The 19,454-nt window shown below is 41.5% G+C and overlaps 1 protein-coding gene across 1 annotated transcript in view; it reads left to right on the top strand.

Moving 5' to 3' along the window:
* Positions 1–19,454, top strand: part of fbn1 (fibrillin 1) — a 65,319-nt gene that overhangs the window by 1,312 nt on the left and 44,553 nt on the right. Inside the window, exons 3-8 of the mRNA XM_004543495.6 lie at positions 1,373–1,455; positions 2,224–2,322; positions 4,111–4,206; positions 5,849–5,944; positions 17,060–17,257; positions 18,262–18,387. Coding sequence (XP_004543552.2) covers positions 1,373–1,455; positions 2,224–2,322; positions 4,111–4,206; positions 5,849–5,944; positions 17,060–17,257; positions 18,262–18,387 — 698 coding nt within the window. The remainder of the gene's footprint in view (positions 1–1,372; positions 1,456–2,223; positions 2,323–4,110; positions 4,207–5,848; positions 5,945–17,059; positions 17,258–18,261; positions 18,388–19,454) is intronic.

Raw genomic sequence — 19,454 nt, 5'->3', positions numbered from 1 at the left:
AGAGAGCGACAGACAGGAGGAAACCAATGCAGAAAAGAAAGAACGTTTGTGTTCAGTGATGACAGCAAACAGCTGATGAAGGTCACACAACTCAATGAGCATTCTCCACAGGCATTTTTATTTGACATGCTTTAAGTTAATCTATCTGAACATCTGGGTTCAGTGCAGGAAGTGCATACAGGCTGCATACTGTGTCATGCAGACTTACCACTGTTTCCAACATCCAAATGGCTTCAATTGTCTGGTTTGAGTTACAGTGTACATTATGTATATACTGACCCCTTGGTCAATGTATGCAAAGTGATTATAAGTTCACATATGTCGACCTGCTCAACATCTGTAGGTGGGAGGACGGACTAGGTGTTCACTTTCATGTCAGATAAAACATTTTTGTGTACAGGTGCAGTAAATTTCTTATAGTGGCTGTGCTCACATCATAGCATATTCCAGTGGTTCCCTACATTGTTTTACACACGAACACCAGACAGCTTTATTCGATACTTAAAAAGTTAAGAAATGAAAGAATTAGTTCTGTCATTTGTGCAAGGGAACATCAGATCCATGTGAAAAAAGCTTGGGAACCACAGGCACACACAAGAACTTTCTAAGTAAAAGCAATGGACAGCTTGTGGTTTTTTTTTTTGAGGACTGTTAGGATATGATTCAGGCAGTTCCTTTGTACATACAAAAGATTGTGATTAAGATTGTCATTTACTTCTACAGTAATACATGGCTTATTACTGGCACATGGTGACAAAGAATTTGGTATTAAGTGAGAAACGGGGTGACAATGAGAAGTCGAGATGAAGGTGGGTTGCAAAGCAGCTTGCAGCTTGCAGATGTGCAGCTACTGTTTCTGGGCTAAAGAAGCATAAATAGTTCACTCTGTGTGGTTTTTACCAAGTGAAAGTCTACAAACTATGTTGAGCCTTGTGTATAGGTGCAGTGGACTTGGTTTCAGATCAGCTCATCAGGTGATCAGCAGGGATTACAGGTTATCTTTACTTTGTGGCTCACCTGATCTATCACTATGCCTGATTGTTAGTATTTTTGGGAGGGTCTCAGTGTTTGTGTATTTAATAAAATATGGATGCTGTGCTTGGACAACACAGACAGATCCCAACTACCATTCTATTAAAGTGTCCATGAGCAGTGTGCCATTATTCCTGCCACCTGTTTTAAAAGCTTCAAGAAACAGACCATCAGTTTCAATAATATGTAGACGAGTAAGTAATATAGAGTAATTAGTGTTTGGTGTGCCAAATTTCAAGCCCACTTGGACAGATCTTCGATATATATCTTAATTAAAGGACTTGTCTTGAAAATACTTGAGTTTTTTTGACATGGATCATCACTTTTTGATCGTCTGCAGCCCAAATGTGTGCGGCTCAAGAAACAACGCCTACTGCTGCCCAGGTTGGAAGACTCTGACTGGAGGAAATCAGTGCATTGTTCGTGAGTATCACCTCTATTAGTCTACTTGCACTTCTCATTGTCAATTTTAAATCAATTTTTGCCATAAATTTCAGTTTTTATTTATTTTATCCAAAATTTATTTGGTCTATTTCTCTGGCTGTGGTTACTTCAGGTATACTTTGTCATTAATTGTATTGACTCCACATTTTGCTCTGTCAAACTTCACCTGCCTTCACTCACTTAGTAGACAAGAGAGTCTGAGAAGCTGTGTGATTGCAGCGCTGGCTGGATGCCGGTCGCAGCTCTAATGACATTGTTTAGCAGTGGGGTTCATGGAGTAGGGTTCATTGGCTGGACTCTACCTGATGGGAGCTGGGGGGGAAGTGGACCATGCCAACAAAAGTCTGTGGGAAAGAGAACAACAGAGCAACACAGACGACACCAACTGAAAACACATAACATTTATGGTAACAAAACTCACAGAAGAAAATAGCTCAGCAACGTTGCCAAGTCAGCTTCTACAAGTAAAGCACGATCAGGGCAAAAAGAAAGATTTGGCCTTCTTTGGACTGTGGTCTGTGTTTGAAATATTACAGAAGAGAGTTTAGCATGAGGTTAAGATCAGCGCTTTAGCTGCAACAACTGATATTCTAACCTGAAATTCAAAACCGGCAGCGGACAGGCTGACAAGCAGCAGACCCACAACATCAGAATTTCTCGAACGCAAAATAAAGTCAAGTCCTGGAGCGTTGCTTTGTTATTTGGCCTTGTATTTTCTTTGACCGAGTATCATTTTCTCATTTGCAGCCATCTGCCGGAGTTCATGTGGAGATGGTTTCTGCTCCAGACCCAATATGTGCACCTGCCCCAATGGTCAGATCGCACCATCCTGTGGATCCAAGTCAGGTCATTCACTCACCTCCATTTTCATATACTTTCTTCTGAATCAGCTCCATTGAAGTGTTATTAGTTTTGTAATATATAATGTGGGTGGCTGGAATGGGAGTGGGGCAATAGACAAAGATAATTATGATTTATGCAAATAGGAGTAATGGATGACAGAAAATATGCCATCTTATATAAATTTTCTTTTATTACAGAAATTGCAATCGAATTGATTTTTTGGCACTTAAAAAAAATCACAGTTGTTTTTCTCTCCTTATCATGAGTAATGGGCACCAGCTTATGTGTACTAGTAGGGCTGGGCGATATGACCCAAATTTCATATCTCGATATTTTTTAGCTGGATGGCGATATAAGATATATATCTCGATATTTTTTTTTTTAAAGCCATAAAGTAAGAACAAAAAGAGAGTTCTTAGTCAAAGCTGTGTCCCAGATGTCACACAGGCACTTTTATTAACATAGAGCAGATGTACATAAAATTTACTCAAAAATAAATTATGAGCATTTATTAAATAATAATGCTCCATAAATAAAAGAAAACAATGTTGTTTTTGTGCATAACAAAAAGCTCACAATTGTGCAGTCAGAATGTAAACTAAAAGACGCTGAGCATAATAACATAGACAGATTTCACAGCTGCTCTGTTCCCAACTTCTCCTGTGTGACTGATAGCCTGGAGTTTGAAATCCGCTTCGTAACCACGTCTCTTAACAGGTGCCATTTATGGTCCTTATACACACACAATACGGTAATATTACGCTGAAGCACAGTACGTATCACTCCGCGAGGCTCAGCCGTAATGCTCCGACAATCCATCAAGCGGTGCAGCTCCGTAGCTTACCAAAGTCGTACTAAAACATTTTGACAGATTGCTGAGCGCCGTGTACCACATAAAATCGGTTCGCGGCCATCAAGCACAACCAGAATTCATACATAAGGCGCGCTGTCAACTTTTGAGAGAATGAAAGGGTTTTAGGCCGTGCAGCCCCTCTGGGCTGCATGGCGTTAGCGTGGTTAGCTCGTTAGCGTGGTTAGCTAGCTAACACGTTGACGCGGTCCAGCCCCACACACGGGGCGATGCGCAGTAACTCGTTAACGCAGATTTGCCGTGTCCATCTTGTCGCTTCCTGCAGGTGAAGCGATGGGGGAGGAGGGGGAGTTGTGTTGAGTGAAGGAGAGGCGAGGCCGAGTAACGTTGCGTAAAGACAAAAGTGGACGAAAGAGAGGCAAACTTGCGGCTCCACAAGTATAATTATAACGTAACATAGACTATATCGATATAAAGGATATTGTCACATCTTATATCTCGTATAAAAATATATCGATATTTTTTAAAAACTCGATATATCGCCCAGCTCTATGTACTAGCATATGAGATAGCAGGGCAAAGAACCTGAACGCATCCCTTTTAACTGCCTAAGACTGAAGCAACTGATATATGTTGCAATCACATCCTTGATACTAGCGGCCGGTCCTGTGGGTTTTGTGAACGGGTGTGTGTAAGTGTCGACTGGGAGTGTGTATGCTTTGGAAGATGTCCACCATCAACATCTTCTCTATGTCGCTCCCTTGCAGCTCACCGCACTTCAACCTGGTGTGCTCATCTGTTTACACACCATAAATTTTTTTAGGAAATATCTAGAAGCATAACGTTTAAGAAACATGGTTCAGTGTCAGTTTTGTTGATGTCGTAAATATAATCTGCAGCATGTGTTTGGATACACTGAACTGAACCCTAACGCTGGTCTGTGTTCATGTGTGTGTATCTTTGTCTTGTTCTTCCCACAGTCCAGCACTGTAACATTCGGTGTATGAATGGGGGATCATGTGCAGAGGACCAGTGCTTGTGTCAGAAGGGCTATGTGGGAAACCACTGTGGACAACGTAAGGCTCATAATAAAACGCATTACTCTGAATAACTTCATCATTATCTGCCTCCTTTTTAATTCTATTTCTTAGAGTTTCTGTTTTACCCTCAAGCTTGTAATAGTGCTATTTAGTAAAACTTAGCGTCAATAACATTGAGGCCCTCTAGAAGCAAGTCTGGCAACTCTTATTTGGGTGGAAAAAAGAGCTAATGAATGCAAGAACAGAATTTATTGTCTAATTAAAACACTGTGTATAGTCATGTGAAAAAGCCTTACTGCTTTCAAGGGAAATCAGAGAATAAGTAGCACTCAGGTGCTGCTAATCAAATGAACCTGATTAACTGATCATCAGCAAGTGTGAGCACTGTGGAAGCAGAGGTTTTGGCAGATTTCTGTTCTGAGCGTTGAGATGTGTGTTAACACAGCGCCACAATCGTCCCAAGACTGGACAGACAAGCTAATCACAAGGTCAGAGAACAGCACAGATTAAGGTTGAAAATTTGCATCTTAACAAATCAAAGGAATTCTGGAATAATGTTTTTTGTGCAAGTGCGACCAGAATGGAGAGGTTTGGCCGTAATTTACAGCGCCACATTTGGTGAAAACCAAACACTTAACACCAACTGTGAAGCATGGTAGAGGAGAGGTGATGATTTGGGCTTGTGTTGTGACCTGGGTGCCTTGCAGCCATTAAGCTGACCATGAACTCTGAATATCAAAGTATTCTAGAGTCAAATGAGAGGCCATCTCTCTGACAGCTAAAGCATCATTATTCTGACAGTATACAGCATTGAATGTGCAATAAAATGGCTTAAAAAGAAAACACTTGAGGTGCTGCAGTGACCCAGTTAGAGTCTAGACCAGCGGTCCCCAACCTTTTTTGCGCCACGGACCGGTTTATGTCCGGCAATATTTTCACGGACTGGCCTTGAAGATTTCGCAGATAAATACAACAAAATAAACCAAAAAAAAGAAGATTTATTCATAACACATGGGAAAAGACCCAGGGAAACCGAGTTAACGATAAAAACGATAAAAAAGTAACTATTTTAAAACGATAAAAACCCTGAAAAACCATGAATTTCACAGCCGAGCCTCAACTCTCATGGCTCGGTACCAAACGACTCATGGACTGGTACCGGTCAGTGGCCCGGGGGGTTGGGGACCGCTGGTCTAGATATCAGCCTCCTTAAAATATTGCTGCAGGACCTTAAGAGAGCAAAGTATAATCAGATGCCTGGAAACCTCAATGAACTGAAGCAAACACTGTAAAGAAGAATGGGTCAGAAATTCTACACAACAATGTGAGAAACTAATAATATCATACAGCTTATTTGGTATTAAATCATGAGTTATGAGTCCTGTGAAAATATTCTTTTTCACATGACTGTGCTTACTAAATTTCACTATAGAAAAGGATCACTGTGTGTAGGTTGGGTGTCTTTTTCCCATGGTTTTAAAGCTAAGAGCATGTGCCTAAACTTTTGATGCTCATTTCTTGCTCCACCTAACCACAACTAGTGACATCATTGTGTTACTGAATTCCTTCACTTTGCATCAGTTATATTTGGTGACACCCTACAAAAACAAAATCCTGGCCCCGTCTACACAGCGGTGTCCTCCTGTTGTGACATTGTTGATTTCTCTCTCTTCTCCAGCGGTATGTGAAAATGGCTGTCTCAATGGAGGAAGGTGCGTGGCTCCCAACAGATGTGTATGCACGTACGGCTTCACCGGAGCTCAGTGCGAGCGAGGTAATGAGCGCCACACCGCATTACTCCAAATTTTCCTCCTTCACTTTACATGAAACTGTTCCTGTGCTCTACATTCACTTCTCACTGCTGCTGAAGTAGTTTTTAAAGGCACACGTGCTGCTTCTTTAAAAACGTGACTTGATATTGAGTGGTGGTTGTGTTTTTTTGTTTTTTTTTGACTGAAGGCAATTCCTGCTTAGTCATGCCATCGGCTCCAGGAATGTGGTTTGTTGTGGAACATTTGAATTTTAAGCTCAAGCTCAGAAATTACCATTATTTTCCACATCTGCTCTGAAACAACGCTTTGGGGAATGTAATGTCTTTCTAAATGTGAGCTGTTTGTTAACTGAAGACCTCCCAACCTCCTGTGGTTGCTCTCTGGCACATGTGAGCAAAGTCTCCAAAGTATACAAGCACACGCAAACCAAGGGCAGCCTGCAATGTGTTTGAACAAAAATGTGAGCATTTTTTCAGTGTACGTGTTTTGTGCTTGTGCTGACGACCTTTAGAGGTCAAAATGGTGACCTACTAAAACTAATATTTGGATTAGAAGCCGAGATCCTAATTATGCTTGGGAGGCCTGTCAATTAAGTCCAACTGAAGATGTGCCTATTGGTTTACTTAACTTATCTGGCTGCTCAACACTTGTCTGCTGGAGTGTTTGTGAGATTTTGCAGGAATGTAAATTAAGCCTTTTTTTCAACAAATTAACTTGTCAATAGTCATATTTTTCAAGAAACACAAAAAAGCACAAGGAAAAAACATGTTTTGTCTTATATAATTATTTCTGACAAAATAATTATGCACTGGGAGGGAAGGGGGCCATAACTTTTTTAACTGTTTGATTCGCCATGTAAGGTGATGAGAATTCAAGGAGATGATACATTTTTAAATGAGTGAAACAGGTATACTTGCGTATTTCGGGCAACTACTTAGAGACCACCCTCCAATTTCAGTCAGGTTCTTAACATAGTGTAATATACTGTATGGAGTTATCCATTGATGCCATTGCCAGTTCATGTTTAGCCAAAATCTAAGATGATGAAAGCCAGAACAAATCAATAAAAGTGATGATTTTGTAGTGATGAGTATAAATAGTGGAAAAATAAAAAATAATTCATCTCTACATCTTTTCTTTGATAATATGCATCTTTTTCTGTGTGTTATTGTTAGCTTCAACTGTTGTCAGCACTTTGAAGATGTCCGTTTAGGATATGTATGAAACAGCTCAGAATTACAAGCTAGCTAACTGTATTTCACTGAATTAAAATGTATTTTCAACTTTTAAGGGTAATGTGGGATGATATTTTTCCTCTATTTGATTGACTTTTTAGTGAGAAATAGTGGATAGAAAATAAATAGAAATCCATAAATTTGCTTTTTGGCTATTCTTCTGGTATTTTGTTCGGCCCAGTCTGGGAACTGATTGGCTATCATCTGATGATAGAGCCTTAAATAGTATTTCTGGGCTTCTGGTCTAGCCAGGCAGATATCTGACCCGAAACCTTCTTCAGGTAACTTTTTTTACACTCACTAGCTACTTTGTTTGGTACACCTATTCAGCTGCCCAATTATGCTATCTAGTATGCCAATCACATGGCAGGAACTTAATGTATTTAAGCATGTAGACATGGTCAAGATGACCTGCTGAAGTTCAAACTGAGCATCAGAATGGGGAAGAAATGTGATTTACAGTGGGGCAAAAAAGTATTTAGTCAGCCACCGATTGTGCAAGTTCCCCCACCTAAAATGATGACAGAGGTCAGTAATTTGCACCAGAGGTACACTTCAACTGTGAGAGACAGAATGTGAAAAAAAAAATCCATGAATCCACATGGTAGGATTTGTAAAGAATTTATTCGTAAATCAGGGTGGAAAATAAGTATTTGGTCAATAACAAAAATACAACTCAATACTTTGTAACATAACCTTTGTTGGCAATAACAGAGGTCAAACGTTTACTATAGGTCTTTACCAGGTTTGCACACACAGTAGCTGGTATTTTGGCCCATTCCTCCATGCAGATCTTCTCGAGAGCAGTGATGTTTTGGGGCTGTCGCCGAGCAACACGGACTTTCAACTCCCGCCACAGATTTTCTATGGGGTTGAGGTCTGGAGACTGGCTAGGCCACTCCAGGACTTTCAAATGCTTCTTACGGAGCCACTCCTTTGTTGCCCGGGCGGTGTGTTTTGGATCATTGTCATGTTGGAAGACCCAGCCTCGTTTCATCTTCAAAGTTCTCACTGATGGAAGGAGGTTTTGGCTCAAAATCTCACGATACATGGCCCCATTCATTCTGTACTTAACACGGATCAGTCGTCCTGTCCCCTTGGCAGAAAAACAGCCCCATAGCATGATGTTTCCACCCCCATGCTTCACAGTAGGTATGGTGTTCTTGGGATGCAACTCAGTATTCTTCTTCCTCCAAACACGACGAGTTGAGTTTATACCAAAAAGTTCTACTTTGGTTTCATCTGACCACATGACATTCTCCCAATCCTCTGCTGTATCATCCATGTGCTCTCTGGCAAACTTCAGACGGGCCTGGACATGCACTGGCTTCAGCAGCGGAACACGTCTGGCACTGCGGGATTTGATTCCCTGCCGTTGTAGTGTGTTACTGATGGTGACCTTTGTTACTTTGGTCCCAGCTCTCTGCAGGTCATTCACCAGGTCCCCCCGTGTGGTTCTGGGATCTTTGCTCACCGTTCTCATGATCATTTTGACCCCACGGGATGAGATCTTGCGTGGAGCCCCAGATCGAGGGAGATTATCAGTGGTCTTGTATGTCTTCCATTTTCTGATGATTGCTCCCACAGTTGATTTTTTCACACCAAGCTGCTTGCCTATTGTAGATTCACTCTTCCCAGTCTGGTGCAGGTCTACAATACTTTTCCTGGTGTCCTTCGAAAGCTCTTTGGTCTTGGCCATGGCGGAGTTTGGAGTCTGACTGTTTGAGGCTGTGGACAGGTGTCTTTTATACAGATGATGAGTTCAAACAGGTGCCATTCATACAGGTAACGAGTGGGGGACAGAAAAGCTTCTTACAGAAGACGTTACAGGTCTGTGAGAGCCAGAGTTTTTCCTTGTTTGAGGTGACCAAATACTTATTTTCCACCCTAATTTACGAATAAATTCTTTACAAATCCTACCATGTGAATTCATGGATTTTTTTTTTCACATTCTGTCTCTCACAGTTGGAGTGTACCTCTGGTGCAAATTACTGACCTCTGTCATCATTTTAGGTAAATGGTAAATGGCCTGTATTTATATAGCGCTTTACTAGTCCCTAAGGACCCCAAAGCGCTTTACATATCCAGTCATCCACCCATTCACACACTGGTGATGGCAAGCTACATTGTAGCCACAGCCACCCTGGGGCGCACTGACAGAGGCGAGGCTGCCGGACACTGGCGCCACCGGGCCCTCTGACCACCACCAGTAGGCAACGGGTGAAGTGTCTTGCCCAAGGACACAACGACCGAGACTGTCCAAGCCGAGGCTCGAACCGGCAACCTTCCGATTACAAGGCGAACGCCCAACTCTTGAGCCACGATCGCCCAGGTGGGGGAACTTGCACAATCGGTGGCTGACTAAATACTTTTTTGCCCCACTGTAAGTGGCTTTGTCATGTGGCATGCATCAGAAACTACTGATCTACTGTGATTTTCCTGCAAAACCCTCTCTAGTGTTTACAGAGAATGGTCCAAAAAAGAAAAAAGGTCCAGTGACTGGCAGTTCTCTGGGTAAAATGTCTTGTTGATATCAGAGGTCAAAGGAGAATAGCCAGACTGCTTTGAGCTGTCAGGAAGGCAACAGTATGGGTATGCAGAAGAGCATTTTTGAATGCACAACATGTTGAACCTTGAAGCAAATGGACTACAGTAGCAGACGGCCACACCAGGTGTCATTGTTTAAAACTTTGCACTAAAAATCCAGGTAGTTATGAAGGCAAACGAGGCTCCAGTCCAATACTAGCAAGGTGTACCTAATGAAGTGGCCAGTGAATGTATATTTATAGAGATTAGGTCATAATTAAGTGAAGCAGAGAAAGTTGGCTGATGCATTCAGTGGCATTTTTGGTTAAGCTACTTTCCCTGGAATTTCCTTGGCTATAATCCATTACCTCCCAAGAGAAAGACATTGTGCTCTCACATAAATACAAACAGATGCATAAAGTACATGTATACATACACCCCACAGGGTTTTCTTAATGTAGTTTACAGAACTGCGTCCCATTATGGCTCTATCTTATCGCATTAGCAAGAACACAAGCTTTCCACACACGTCATGTGACCAGAAGTCACTAAACTCAGGAGTTCGAGGTTTTCACGGCTGTAGCGTTATCATGACGTTGTCATGGCTCAGCATGAACATACTGAGCTGTGTGTGCTAAACTGGCTGGCGATCTGCTGACCAGTCGTCCCACCACCAGGCACAGCTGACTGCAGTGGAAATGCAGTCTGGTACATGAACGTGTTCTTTGTTCGTTGCAAATATGATTAAGGTTGGAATGTGGAATTGGTGATTGCATGCAGGGCTCCGTGCTCCGGCTGTAGAGTCATTTAACTGTGGAGCAATAAAGTCGAGCTTTCAGTATGACACCATTGAGACGGTGGGGAAAGACTGGCCTGAAATGGTGCTACACGTGAGTTACACAGTCAACAAGTCAGCAGCCAGAGCACAACAGGGAAGTGGGTCAATCAGCTGAGGGGCTCTCTTAGCATCTCACTGACACCCCCAAGTGTGTATGTCTGTGTGTGTTTGAGTTCAATTTGTTAGTCCGGGGAGGATGAAGAAATCTGCTGACATGCCATTAGGGAAGGCCCCACCCAAATATTAAGACCCATAACACGTGCAATGAAACACACACATGCACAAATCTCACAAACATATGCAAATTACACACACATAAAAGCATGTAAGGTGTATGTAATGAACACCATCTGCAAGGGAAAAACTTAGGAAGGGTGGATATGGAGAAGGTGTGCAGATATCTTTGTGTATGTGTTCCTGGAGTTAATCCAGGAAACTCTTTTACCCACTTCCCGTCGTGCTTTCCCTCGTTTCTTTTCTCGATGATGCTGTTATTGTGCATAAACTCGCCGGGCACTGAAGGAGCATTTCTATTGTGTTCTAAAAGTAACCAAACCTCAAAACAAACACTAAAGAGCTAACGAATCAGAGTCAACGCAAAGTCTTGAAGCTAAGATACTTCTTTACTGAAGGAGCTAAAGCAGCTACTCACCACGTTTTTCCAAACTGGGGCAAAAACAAGAGTAACATTTTGCAAGTTTTGCTGTGTTTTTGAGATCATCGCTGGCTGAAGTGGGGATGAGGAGTTGGGACATGGGCAGAATTTTTAAGTGTGTGCATGTGTGCGTGAGCGTGTTTGTGTGTGAGCACGTGCGATTACTCCCAGATGTACAGGACATGGGTGGATCCCCCAGCTGTATGCAGTTCACAGAGAGACAGTAAGATGACGGATGAAATGACACCATTTTCACCCTACAGCTGTCTGCCTCTCCCTGTTTACCTCAGCTGACTGTTTAAGTGCAGTGCTTGGATCTACTTTATCTTGTGCTCAAATCTTTTGCCTTAACACTCACTCACTCTCCTCAGCTAAGAGCTGTAATAAGCAGATATCAAGTTAGATTGTGTACTTAGAGCATTGTGAATAAGACATAACAACCTTTTTTTTTTGATGAAAAGAGAAACCTGAGTTCTCTTTATACAGCCTGTTGCACTCACTCAGCCTGGGCTCCATGTGAAAACTTTCCATAGCTCCTCAAACTGCTTTGCCTACATAGAGATTTTCGCTTTGTTATTTTAGATGAGGCACATAGTGTTAGATAGAAAATAAGGCTCACAGTTAGTTAAAACAGAACATTCTTGATTAGTAGATCCCTTAAGTAACTTAGGCAAAATTTCTGTGTTAAGAAAATAGAGTGAAAGCAGGAAATACTGGAGAAAATTCCCCCTGAATATATCTTTTTTAAAGCAATCTTTGGCTTTCTAGTCTAGATTTTCACAAAAACAAAATCATTCCACTCCTGTCAGCACTGGCTCTTTGATCACTTGCAAAATTATAACCATTTCCTTCTGTTGGAGATTTCATAGTTCATGCTTTTCCCCCTCTCACCTCGATTATTGCAGTTCTTTTTGTGTAGTCAAGCCTTATCTCTCCTGCAGTTTGGAGACCATATCAGCCCTGTGCTGGGCTCTCGTCACTGGCTACCAGTGAAGTATAAAAATTGGTTTTATGATTTCTTCTTTTGTTTTTAAAGCTGTGGCACCTATTGATACACCGCGATTTAATTGATATCAATAGTGATCCTGTTTATCAATACTGATACTTATGAATACTTGTATTGATAACATGCAACATAGGCAACATAGCTGTGATTTTAATAACATCATATGGCTGGTTTTGCAACTCTTGATACAAACCGAGTTAAGCACAACTTTGCCAACTTTCAAGGTGACTAGAGAAGATGATAACATTTGAAGACATTGAAGCGTCAGCAATTTTTGAAGTGTGATAAACAACTTTATTGCTTGACGAGCACACTTCGGCTAGTGGTCTTCATCGAGGTCATCATGTTCTCACTCTTGATGAGTTAGCAAGCTAATGTCAAGCAGGTATTGAGGTTTCTTGCGTGGTGCAATGTACACATTGCTTGAGAGTTGTGTGTTTGAGTATTTGTGTTTGTAGACATATCCGTCAATTCTGATCAAGCTACAACAGCAGCAGTATACTAGCAACCAAAGTAACGAAAAATAGCTTTTTGCCAACTGGTGCAGAAATACTGATTTTCCCCTCACGACCATTGATTGCCAGATGGTTGCAGACTGGTCTCTAGATCAGTGTGACCAGGGCCTTATTCAACTGATTCTACATTGTTACCATGATTGTCCATTTTATAGCAATTCACAGTTGTTAGCTTTTGGCTCCTGACCATACAATACTTTAACAATGCAAAAGAATCTAACTTGACTAGTTGTGTTTTTTCCTGCTTGGTATTGTTTACCAGTTGTGGACAGGTTGGTCTTGACTAAGCTAAAGCTTTAGAAGTGAAGCCTGATTAATTATTACTGCCTTTGTTACTTATTGAAGTTCAAGCTCTGGCTGCCGGGCTGAAGTCTGCATACCTTTAGCTCTACCATCACTCTGGGTTCTTTGCTAGCTTTGTGTTAGCATGCTGTCTTTGCAGATGCTTGCAAAGAGCTGATGTTGAGTTAGCAGCAGTGGAGTTGTTTTTGTCCTGGACTTTTCTACTTTACCATCACATTCTTGTCCTTCTGTGCAATAAAGAAAATAAAGGTTATGTACACATCTCCACTCCTCAGAAGTTACAGTCTGCTCAACCATTTTCCTCCTCCAACATATTTTAACAATGACTGCAAATGCTGAAATTTTTTAGTTTCACAAATCCGACCCACATTAGAACTGGCGAGCTCTGCTAGAGCAAGCAAGCTGCACAGCTTCGCATTTACAGAATCTCATATTTGCAAGTGTCTTGTTAGGTTGCTGGTGTAACTTGTTTTCCACTGCTATCTATCTGCAGGCTAGCTGCTTTTTTCAATAAAAATGTTATGAAGAGACATTTATTCCAATCAGATGTGATCGCTTGACTGGCAGCTTCATTATTAGAGGATAACTTGTAAAACATGAATTATGTTAGAAGGGTAGAATATTATAGATGAATTGATTGGCTTTAATACTGACAAGCTTTTCTGCTACCTACTTATTTCGATATTTCGTTATTTCTGCTGTGCCTAGCCAATCAACTGCTGGAAGTGCTTTAATTTACTACTCACATGGGTGAGTTTAGACCCGTTTTTTATCAGAGCACCCCTAAAAAAAATATTAATAGTATTAATAACTTTTCCCCCTAACTTTTCCATTGATGACAGTACAGGATAGGATGAAAACAGGTTTTATGTCCAGTATTGTTGATGTCATGATGTTACAGTGCGCTCACACAGAGGTGTTGCTGCTTCAACAGCGTGGCTTGTCATTAATCGCTTAATAAGACTTTCATTGCTGCGGCAGAAAGAAGACGAAGATGACACAAATCAATGATGCAGATTTAAAACACACTTTAACTGGAATATAGCAAAAGTTCAAACTCTTCTCATAATTGCATTGTTATGCATATAAAGTGCCTATTTTGTTTAAATTGTTCTCTAAATAGTGTTAATATTAGCTAACGTAGAGTAAAACATATTTGGAGTTGCCAGCCGAGGAGCTGATATACTTTATTACTTTTGTTTGCTAAAAAATGTTCATTCCTGTTCTGATCGAATTGGGCTTCAGTGTTTGTTTACAGTACAACTCCAGATCCAGGTGACAGCAAGTTAAAATGATCTTACCTGTCTATGTCCAGCAAAAGCCTGTATTCAGTTTTAATATTGCTATAAACTGATAGTGATCCGTTTATGTCTTTTATTCACTGTAATGTTTAGCTTTTGGGTGATAGTACAAAGAGTGACAGAGGAGTATAGAGAGGGAAAAAAGGGAGAGAGCAAAATGAAAACAGCAAAGAGAGAGAGCAAAAAGAAACAAGAGTAAATGTAGACAAATTCACCCAAAATTATAAAGCTGTAGCTTCTGTTTGCCTAGCTAGTTGAGTGAAGAGGATGGACAGGAAGAACGAGGGAGCAAATCGTGAAGTTAGCTGGGGAAAAAAAAAGTTATTTTTCTCAAAGTAGTTTTTCATGTACTTCATGGATGCTTTGCATGTTTTGCAGTAGGACACTTAAAAAACGCCACTGGACATTGTAAACAGAGCGTATTGATATGAATGGTAGCATTTTACAGGACTCATACCACTGTAAACATGGCATGAACAGGATGGTTGCCACTACACTGATGTGACAGACTATAACACTCTTCTGCTATGCTGATTCGGCATAATAAAGGAAGGGTTTGTGTGAACTGGTAAAAGAACTTTGTTACCAATTTGCTTCATGTACAGGTCTGGGGTGATTTTCCAGTGTCTGTACTGAATATTGCTACTTTATGTGACTGATGATTTGGTGGGCTGCTTCTATGTGATTAAAACACTGCATGTTTTGTGTATGTTTCTCATCTTGTCTCCTTTGGCACAAATGGTTCCTTATCTTCTTTAACTAAAGGCTCCACCTTAAAATAGTTTGCATTTGAAGGTAACACTGTAATGTGTATCTAAGTAAATTTAGGTTTGTAAATGTGAAAAGGGTTGATTACATTTGTAAACAGCATGTTGCATTAATAATAATTACTAGGAACTGCTGACATTATGATTGGGAGCTGAGCCCCCCTAAACTTTTGAACCTAGAATCACCCCTGCTGTACAACATATGTAAGTTATTTCTTTTTCATTATATAGTATTTTTTGCAAAAAGGTGAAGTCGTGTTACAATGTGTGCTTGGATTTGTTTTGCTAAGGGTCCCATGAATGTACTACAGCATGAAAAATTAAACCAATGAAGAGGTAGAGCCCTCGTTTGCCTTTCAGATTGCATCTAAGGTGTGGGCTGCCTCTCACATCCTATGAGCAATCAGGGAGCAACATTCAGCACAAATTTAAATTAATTAAACTGGGAATTAACACAAAAGTGGCAAAACATGGGAGTGTCGCACTGGGTTGTGTTTAGCCTGCAGTCTGATTGTTGACTTTTTGGTAACTTTCAGGTTATTATTGTTCAAGAAAGAGACATTATCCTGGAGTGTCTCATGGAGGTTTTCCAAAATAGAAATACTCAAGTAAAGTACAAGTATCTTCAAACTGGGCTTGAGTAAATGCACTGCGCTACTTTCAGCTGCTTGTTGGAGGGAGAAGTAGACAAAGAATCAAAAGCATTTGGTCTCCAATTGAGCCTGAGCAGGAGGGGAGTGAGAAAGAGAGATGACCCAGTTCTGTTTCACACAGTACTGGTGCCAGAGGCAGAGAGACGGTGGAGGCTGGGGTGCACGTGACGGGACTGGGCTGGGCCCCGGTCCACATGGGAAACTCACAATGTCTCGTTTGTTTTAAACGACTGCGCTGCTGGAACTGGTCTCCCTTTTTCCTTACTGTCTGTTGTCTGCTGTGAAATGTGGAAATGATTTTTGTCTTTGGCTCATGTCCAGATTCTTTTGGGAAAGATGTATCCCCCTCCTACCCTTTTCTTCTGTGCCCCTATCTCTGTTCCATCTTCATCTTCCAGGCCTTCACCTGATAAGAGTAAATGATTGTGTAAACTCCTTGGGACTTGTAAGGAGAGAGTGGAAAAAAGAGGGGTTAGATAAAGCAAGCAGTCGGCTCTAGGGAATCTGATTTGAAGGGAAGGAGAGATGAATAGTCTTGATGGAGGGACTTTCTTTACACTCTGTTATTTATTATTAGCCTTTTAGTTTTAATTCTAGGCTGTAGTAGCTAGTGTGGAAATCACCTACTGTGTTCCACAGACACACCCTTGCCAGCCAGCCAGCCTCCGGTGGCTTTAGGGATGATGATCTATACCCTAGATTGTGGATTATTAAGAAAATCGCAAAAGGTAGCAAACTGCTGATGGTAAATGTGACATTTTACAGAATAGCAGTAGCATCGGTAACTAATGAGCCGGTGATCATATAATAGAAGCAACAGACTGAATTTTCTTGTCCTTGCTTGTGTCCGTTGCTCTCCATAGCCGCCCACACAACTTTAAAAGGTTTTCCAGACCTCTTCCCTATCTCTTGTTTCTTTCTTTCACTCACTCACATACACACACACACTCACACAGACACGCGCACACATACACACACTCACAGAGACACGCGCACACATACACACACTCACGAACAGTGCACCTGAGAGCCAGACCAATTAAAATGCCAGGAAAATACAATGCATGCTTTATGGAGTGCGTTACCGTCTGCTCTGCAGGCCCTTTATCACTTATAATCTAAGTGTGTTGTAGATGTCATGTGAGATTACATTGAGTTTGAGCGTTTGTGTATGCCAGACAGCCATTCGCTCACTCACTCAGGATAATGTTCATATTCTGTGATTTTAAGCTCCAGCTTCAACCTTTTTCTTTGGCCTAATCTTACAACCTGTCTTTTTGCTTTGGGTTTAAAAAACATCACCCTTTTACCTCTGCAGACTATCGCACCGGGCCGTGCTTTGCCTCAGTAAATAACCAGATGTGTCAAGGACAGCTCACGGGCATTGTGTGCACAAAGACTCTGTGCTGCGCCACAGTGGGACGGGCGTGGGGTCACCCCTGTGAGATGTGCCCAGCCCAGCCTCACCCCTGTCGAAGAGGGTTCATACCAAACCACCGCACCGGGGCATGCCAAGGTAAAGTCTATTCCTCTGTGTCTCTGCCTCCCAGTCTGTTTTCCTATCTTTCTTTTTCTCTGTTACTCTCCCTCTACCCTCTGCGTTCTTTGAGTAGTGTGCTGCTGCTGCCATCTTTTCCTTTAACTCCTTCTCCCTCCTTGTCTGCTTTCACCCCCCTCCCTCTGTCACCCTCTGAGCTCTGCCCACCATCCCTTTTCCAGAGGATTAGCTCTAATTGGGTTAAATTGGGGTGGGTGGCAGTGCCTCCCACATGTGTATGGAATGCCCGCAGACGCCCGCTGCGGCGGGACTGTCAGAGTCAGTAACACGGGTCAGTGGCGGTGCCACGTGGGAGAGCTCATTTCTGGTAAGACGGCCCTGTGTCTGCCTGCTCCAGACCCAACAACATCAGAACCTCCGCAGGGGAGGCGGACCTGAGCCAGGACCCAGAGGAACATGGAGTACTCTGAGACAGCATCAGGTCACAGCCTCCTGTAGGTTTCCAGCCTGAGACCTTCGTTTTAGTCTGTCACATTCATTAAATGAATTTCATTTAATCATCAGCATCACTGACAAAGTAACAGATTAGAAAGCTGCACAAACCTGATGGTCCGGGTCACCTCACAAATGGCGTCATCATGACCCTCCTTTCAAGCAACATCTTTATGTACATTAGTCTTCATGTGCGTGTGATCATAAATGTATCGAACCTGATGCTTTACAGTCAGCCTTTTTTTTTTATATATTCACTTCATTCCTGTTTTTTTTACCAGTTTGGTTGCAGTTTTTTTTCATTCTGCTGGAGAAATTCCTCTCCCCCTGTTTCTTTTCGTTTGTCATACTGTTGATCTCAGGAAAGTCAGAGAGAGACTGTAAAAACAGACCCATGTACATCCAAGGCTGTTCACATTTGTGCGTTAAACTCAGTCAGCATGTGTATTAACTTCCTGCTCCTCTTCTAAGTTTATTTTACCACAATAATGTCTGTGTTAGAGTATTAATTCTGTGATATGCATGTACAGATGTGGATGAGTGCCAGGCCATCCCTGGCATCTGTCAAGGCGGAAATTGTATCAACACTGTTGGATCGTTTGAATGTAAATGCCCCGCTGGGCACAAGTTCAACGAGATCTCGCAGAAATGTGAAGGTAAGCAACAGTGAAGCCATGAACTGTCTGGTTTTCGGTGTCAGCTTGAATGACAGAGTAGACTTTCGGATATTTTTTAAATCCGTAAAAGTTGAGACAGTTAAAAGCCACATCCGCCAAGATGTGGTTAACTTCACCTCAGTCGTGGTAGTCTGATTATTACTTTGTAAGGAAAGACCACACATAAGCCACATTTTTGCCCTTCCCTTGAAAAAAGCCTAATTAAAGCAAAGCAGCGCTCTGGTTTCTCTCAGTAACCCCATGTAACACTCAATTTTGATGTTTGAAAGAAATGCTGATGAATTTTGAAAAGAATTTTCCCCCTTCTATACAAATGTTAAAGCTAGACTATGTAAGTTGCTGCTCCAGACTAACTAAGTCTGGTATGGACATTAGATTTGGGAGGCTAATATTGTGTTTGTTTTATTGAAATACTCATCATTAACTTACGTCTCTTCTTTACAATACTTCTGTTTTATTGCTTTGAATGTTTCACCTTATTAAAATTCGTTATTAGCATTAATTATTGCTGTCAGTTGTAATCAACATGGTTGATCTGCACCATGAATCCTAATTAGACTCAGTTTCAGGATTACTTGATAAAAACACGTTTTTCTCCCTCTGCTGTGGGACTCACATGGATTTTAATGCTTTTGCTGGAAAATTTTTACTACTCGTCCACAAATATAGGCCTAAATCGATCCTGCGAAATGTATTGTCTGTTAGGCGTGTATGTAATAATTTCAAGGCCTAAGCTCAGAGAAAGGTAAAGGTAATCGGGCACTTCTTTACTTTATGTGTGCTATTTTAATGCCCAGAAATAATTACTGGAAAACTTCTGCACTTTGTAAGAAATATTTCAAATGTGTCGAAGTCACAGCGCTATTCCTGCAGACTTTTGTGCTCCATGGTGTGCGTTTGGTGTTTAATGGTGCTAACAGAAGAGGTACGGAGGTCCCTGGATTTGATATCCTGTGACAATGCCTCATTTCCGTTGTTCCTGCCAACGCATGCTCTAGTTTTGGAGAAATTCACGTTTCAAGATAGTTTTCACTTTCCTCTCCTCT

This window comes from Maylandia zebra, linkage group LG1 (assembly GCF_041146795.1).
Source record: "Maylandia zebra isolate NMK-2024a linkage group LG1, Mzebra_GT3a, whole genome shotgun sequence".
Classification (NCBI taxonomy): domain Eukaryota; kingdom Metazoa; phylum Chordata; class Actinopteri; order Cichliformes; family Cichlidae; genus Maylandia; species Maylandia zebra.
Note: the sequence above shows the minus strand (reverse complement) of the source record. Positions and strands in the feature narration are given on the sequence as shown.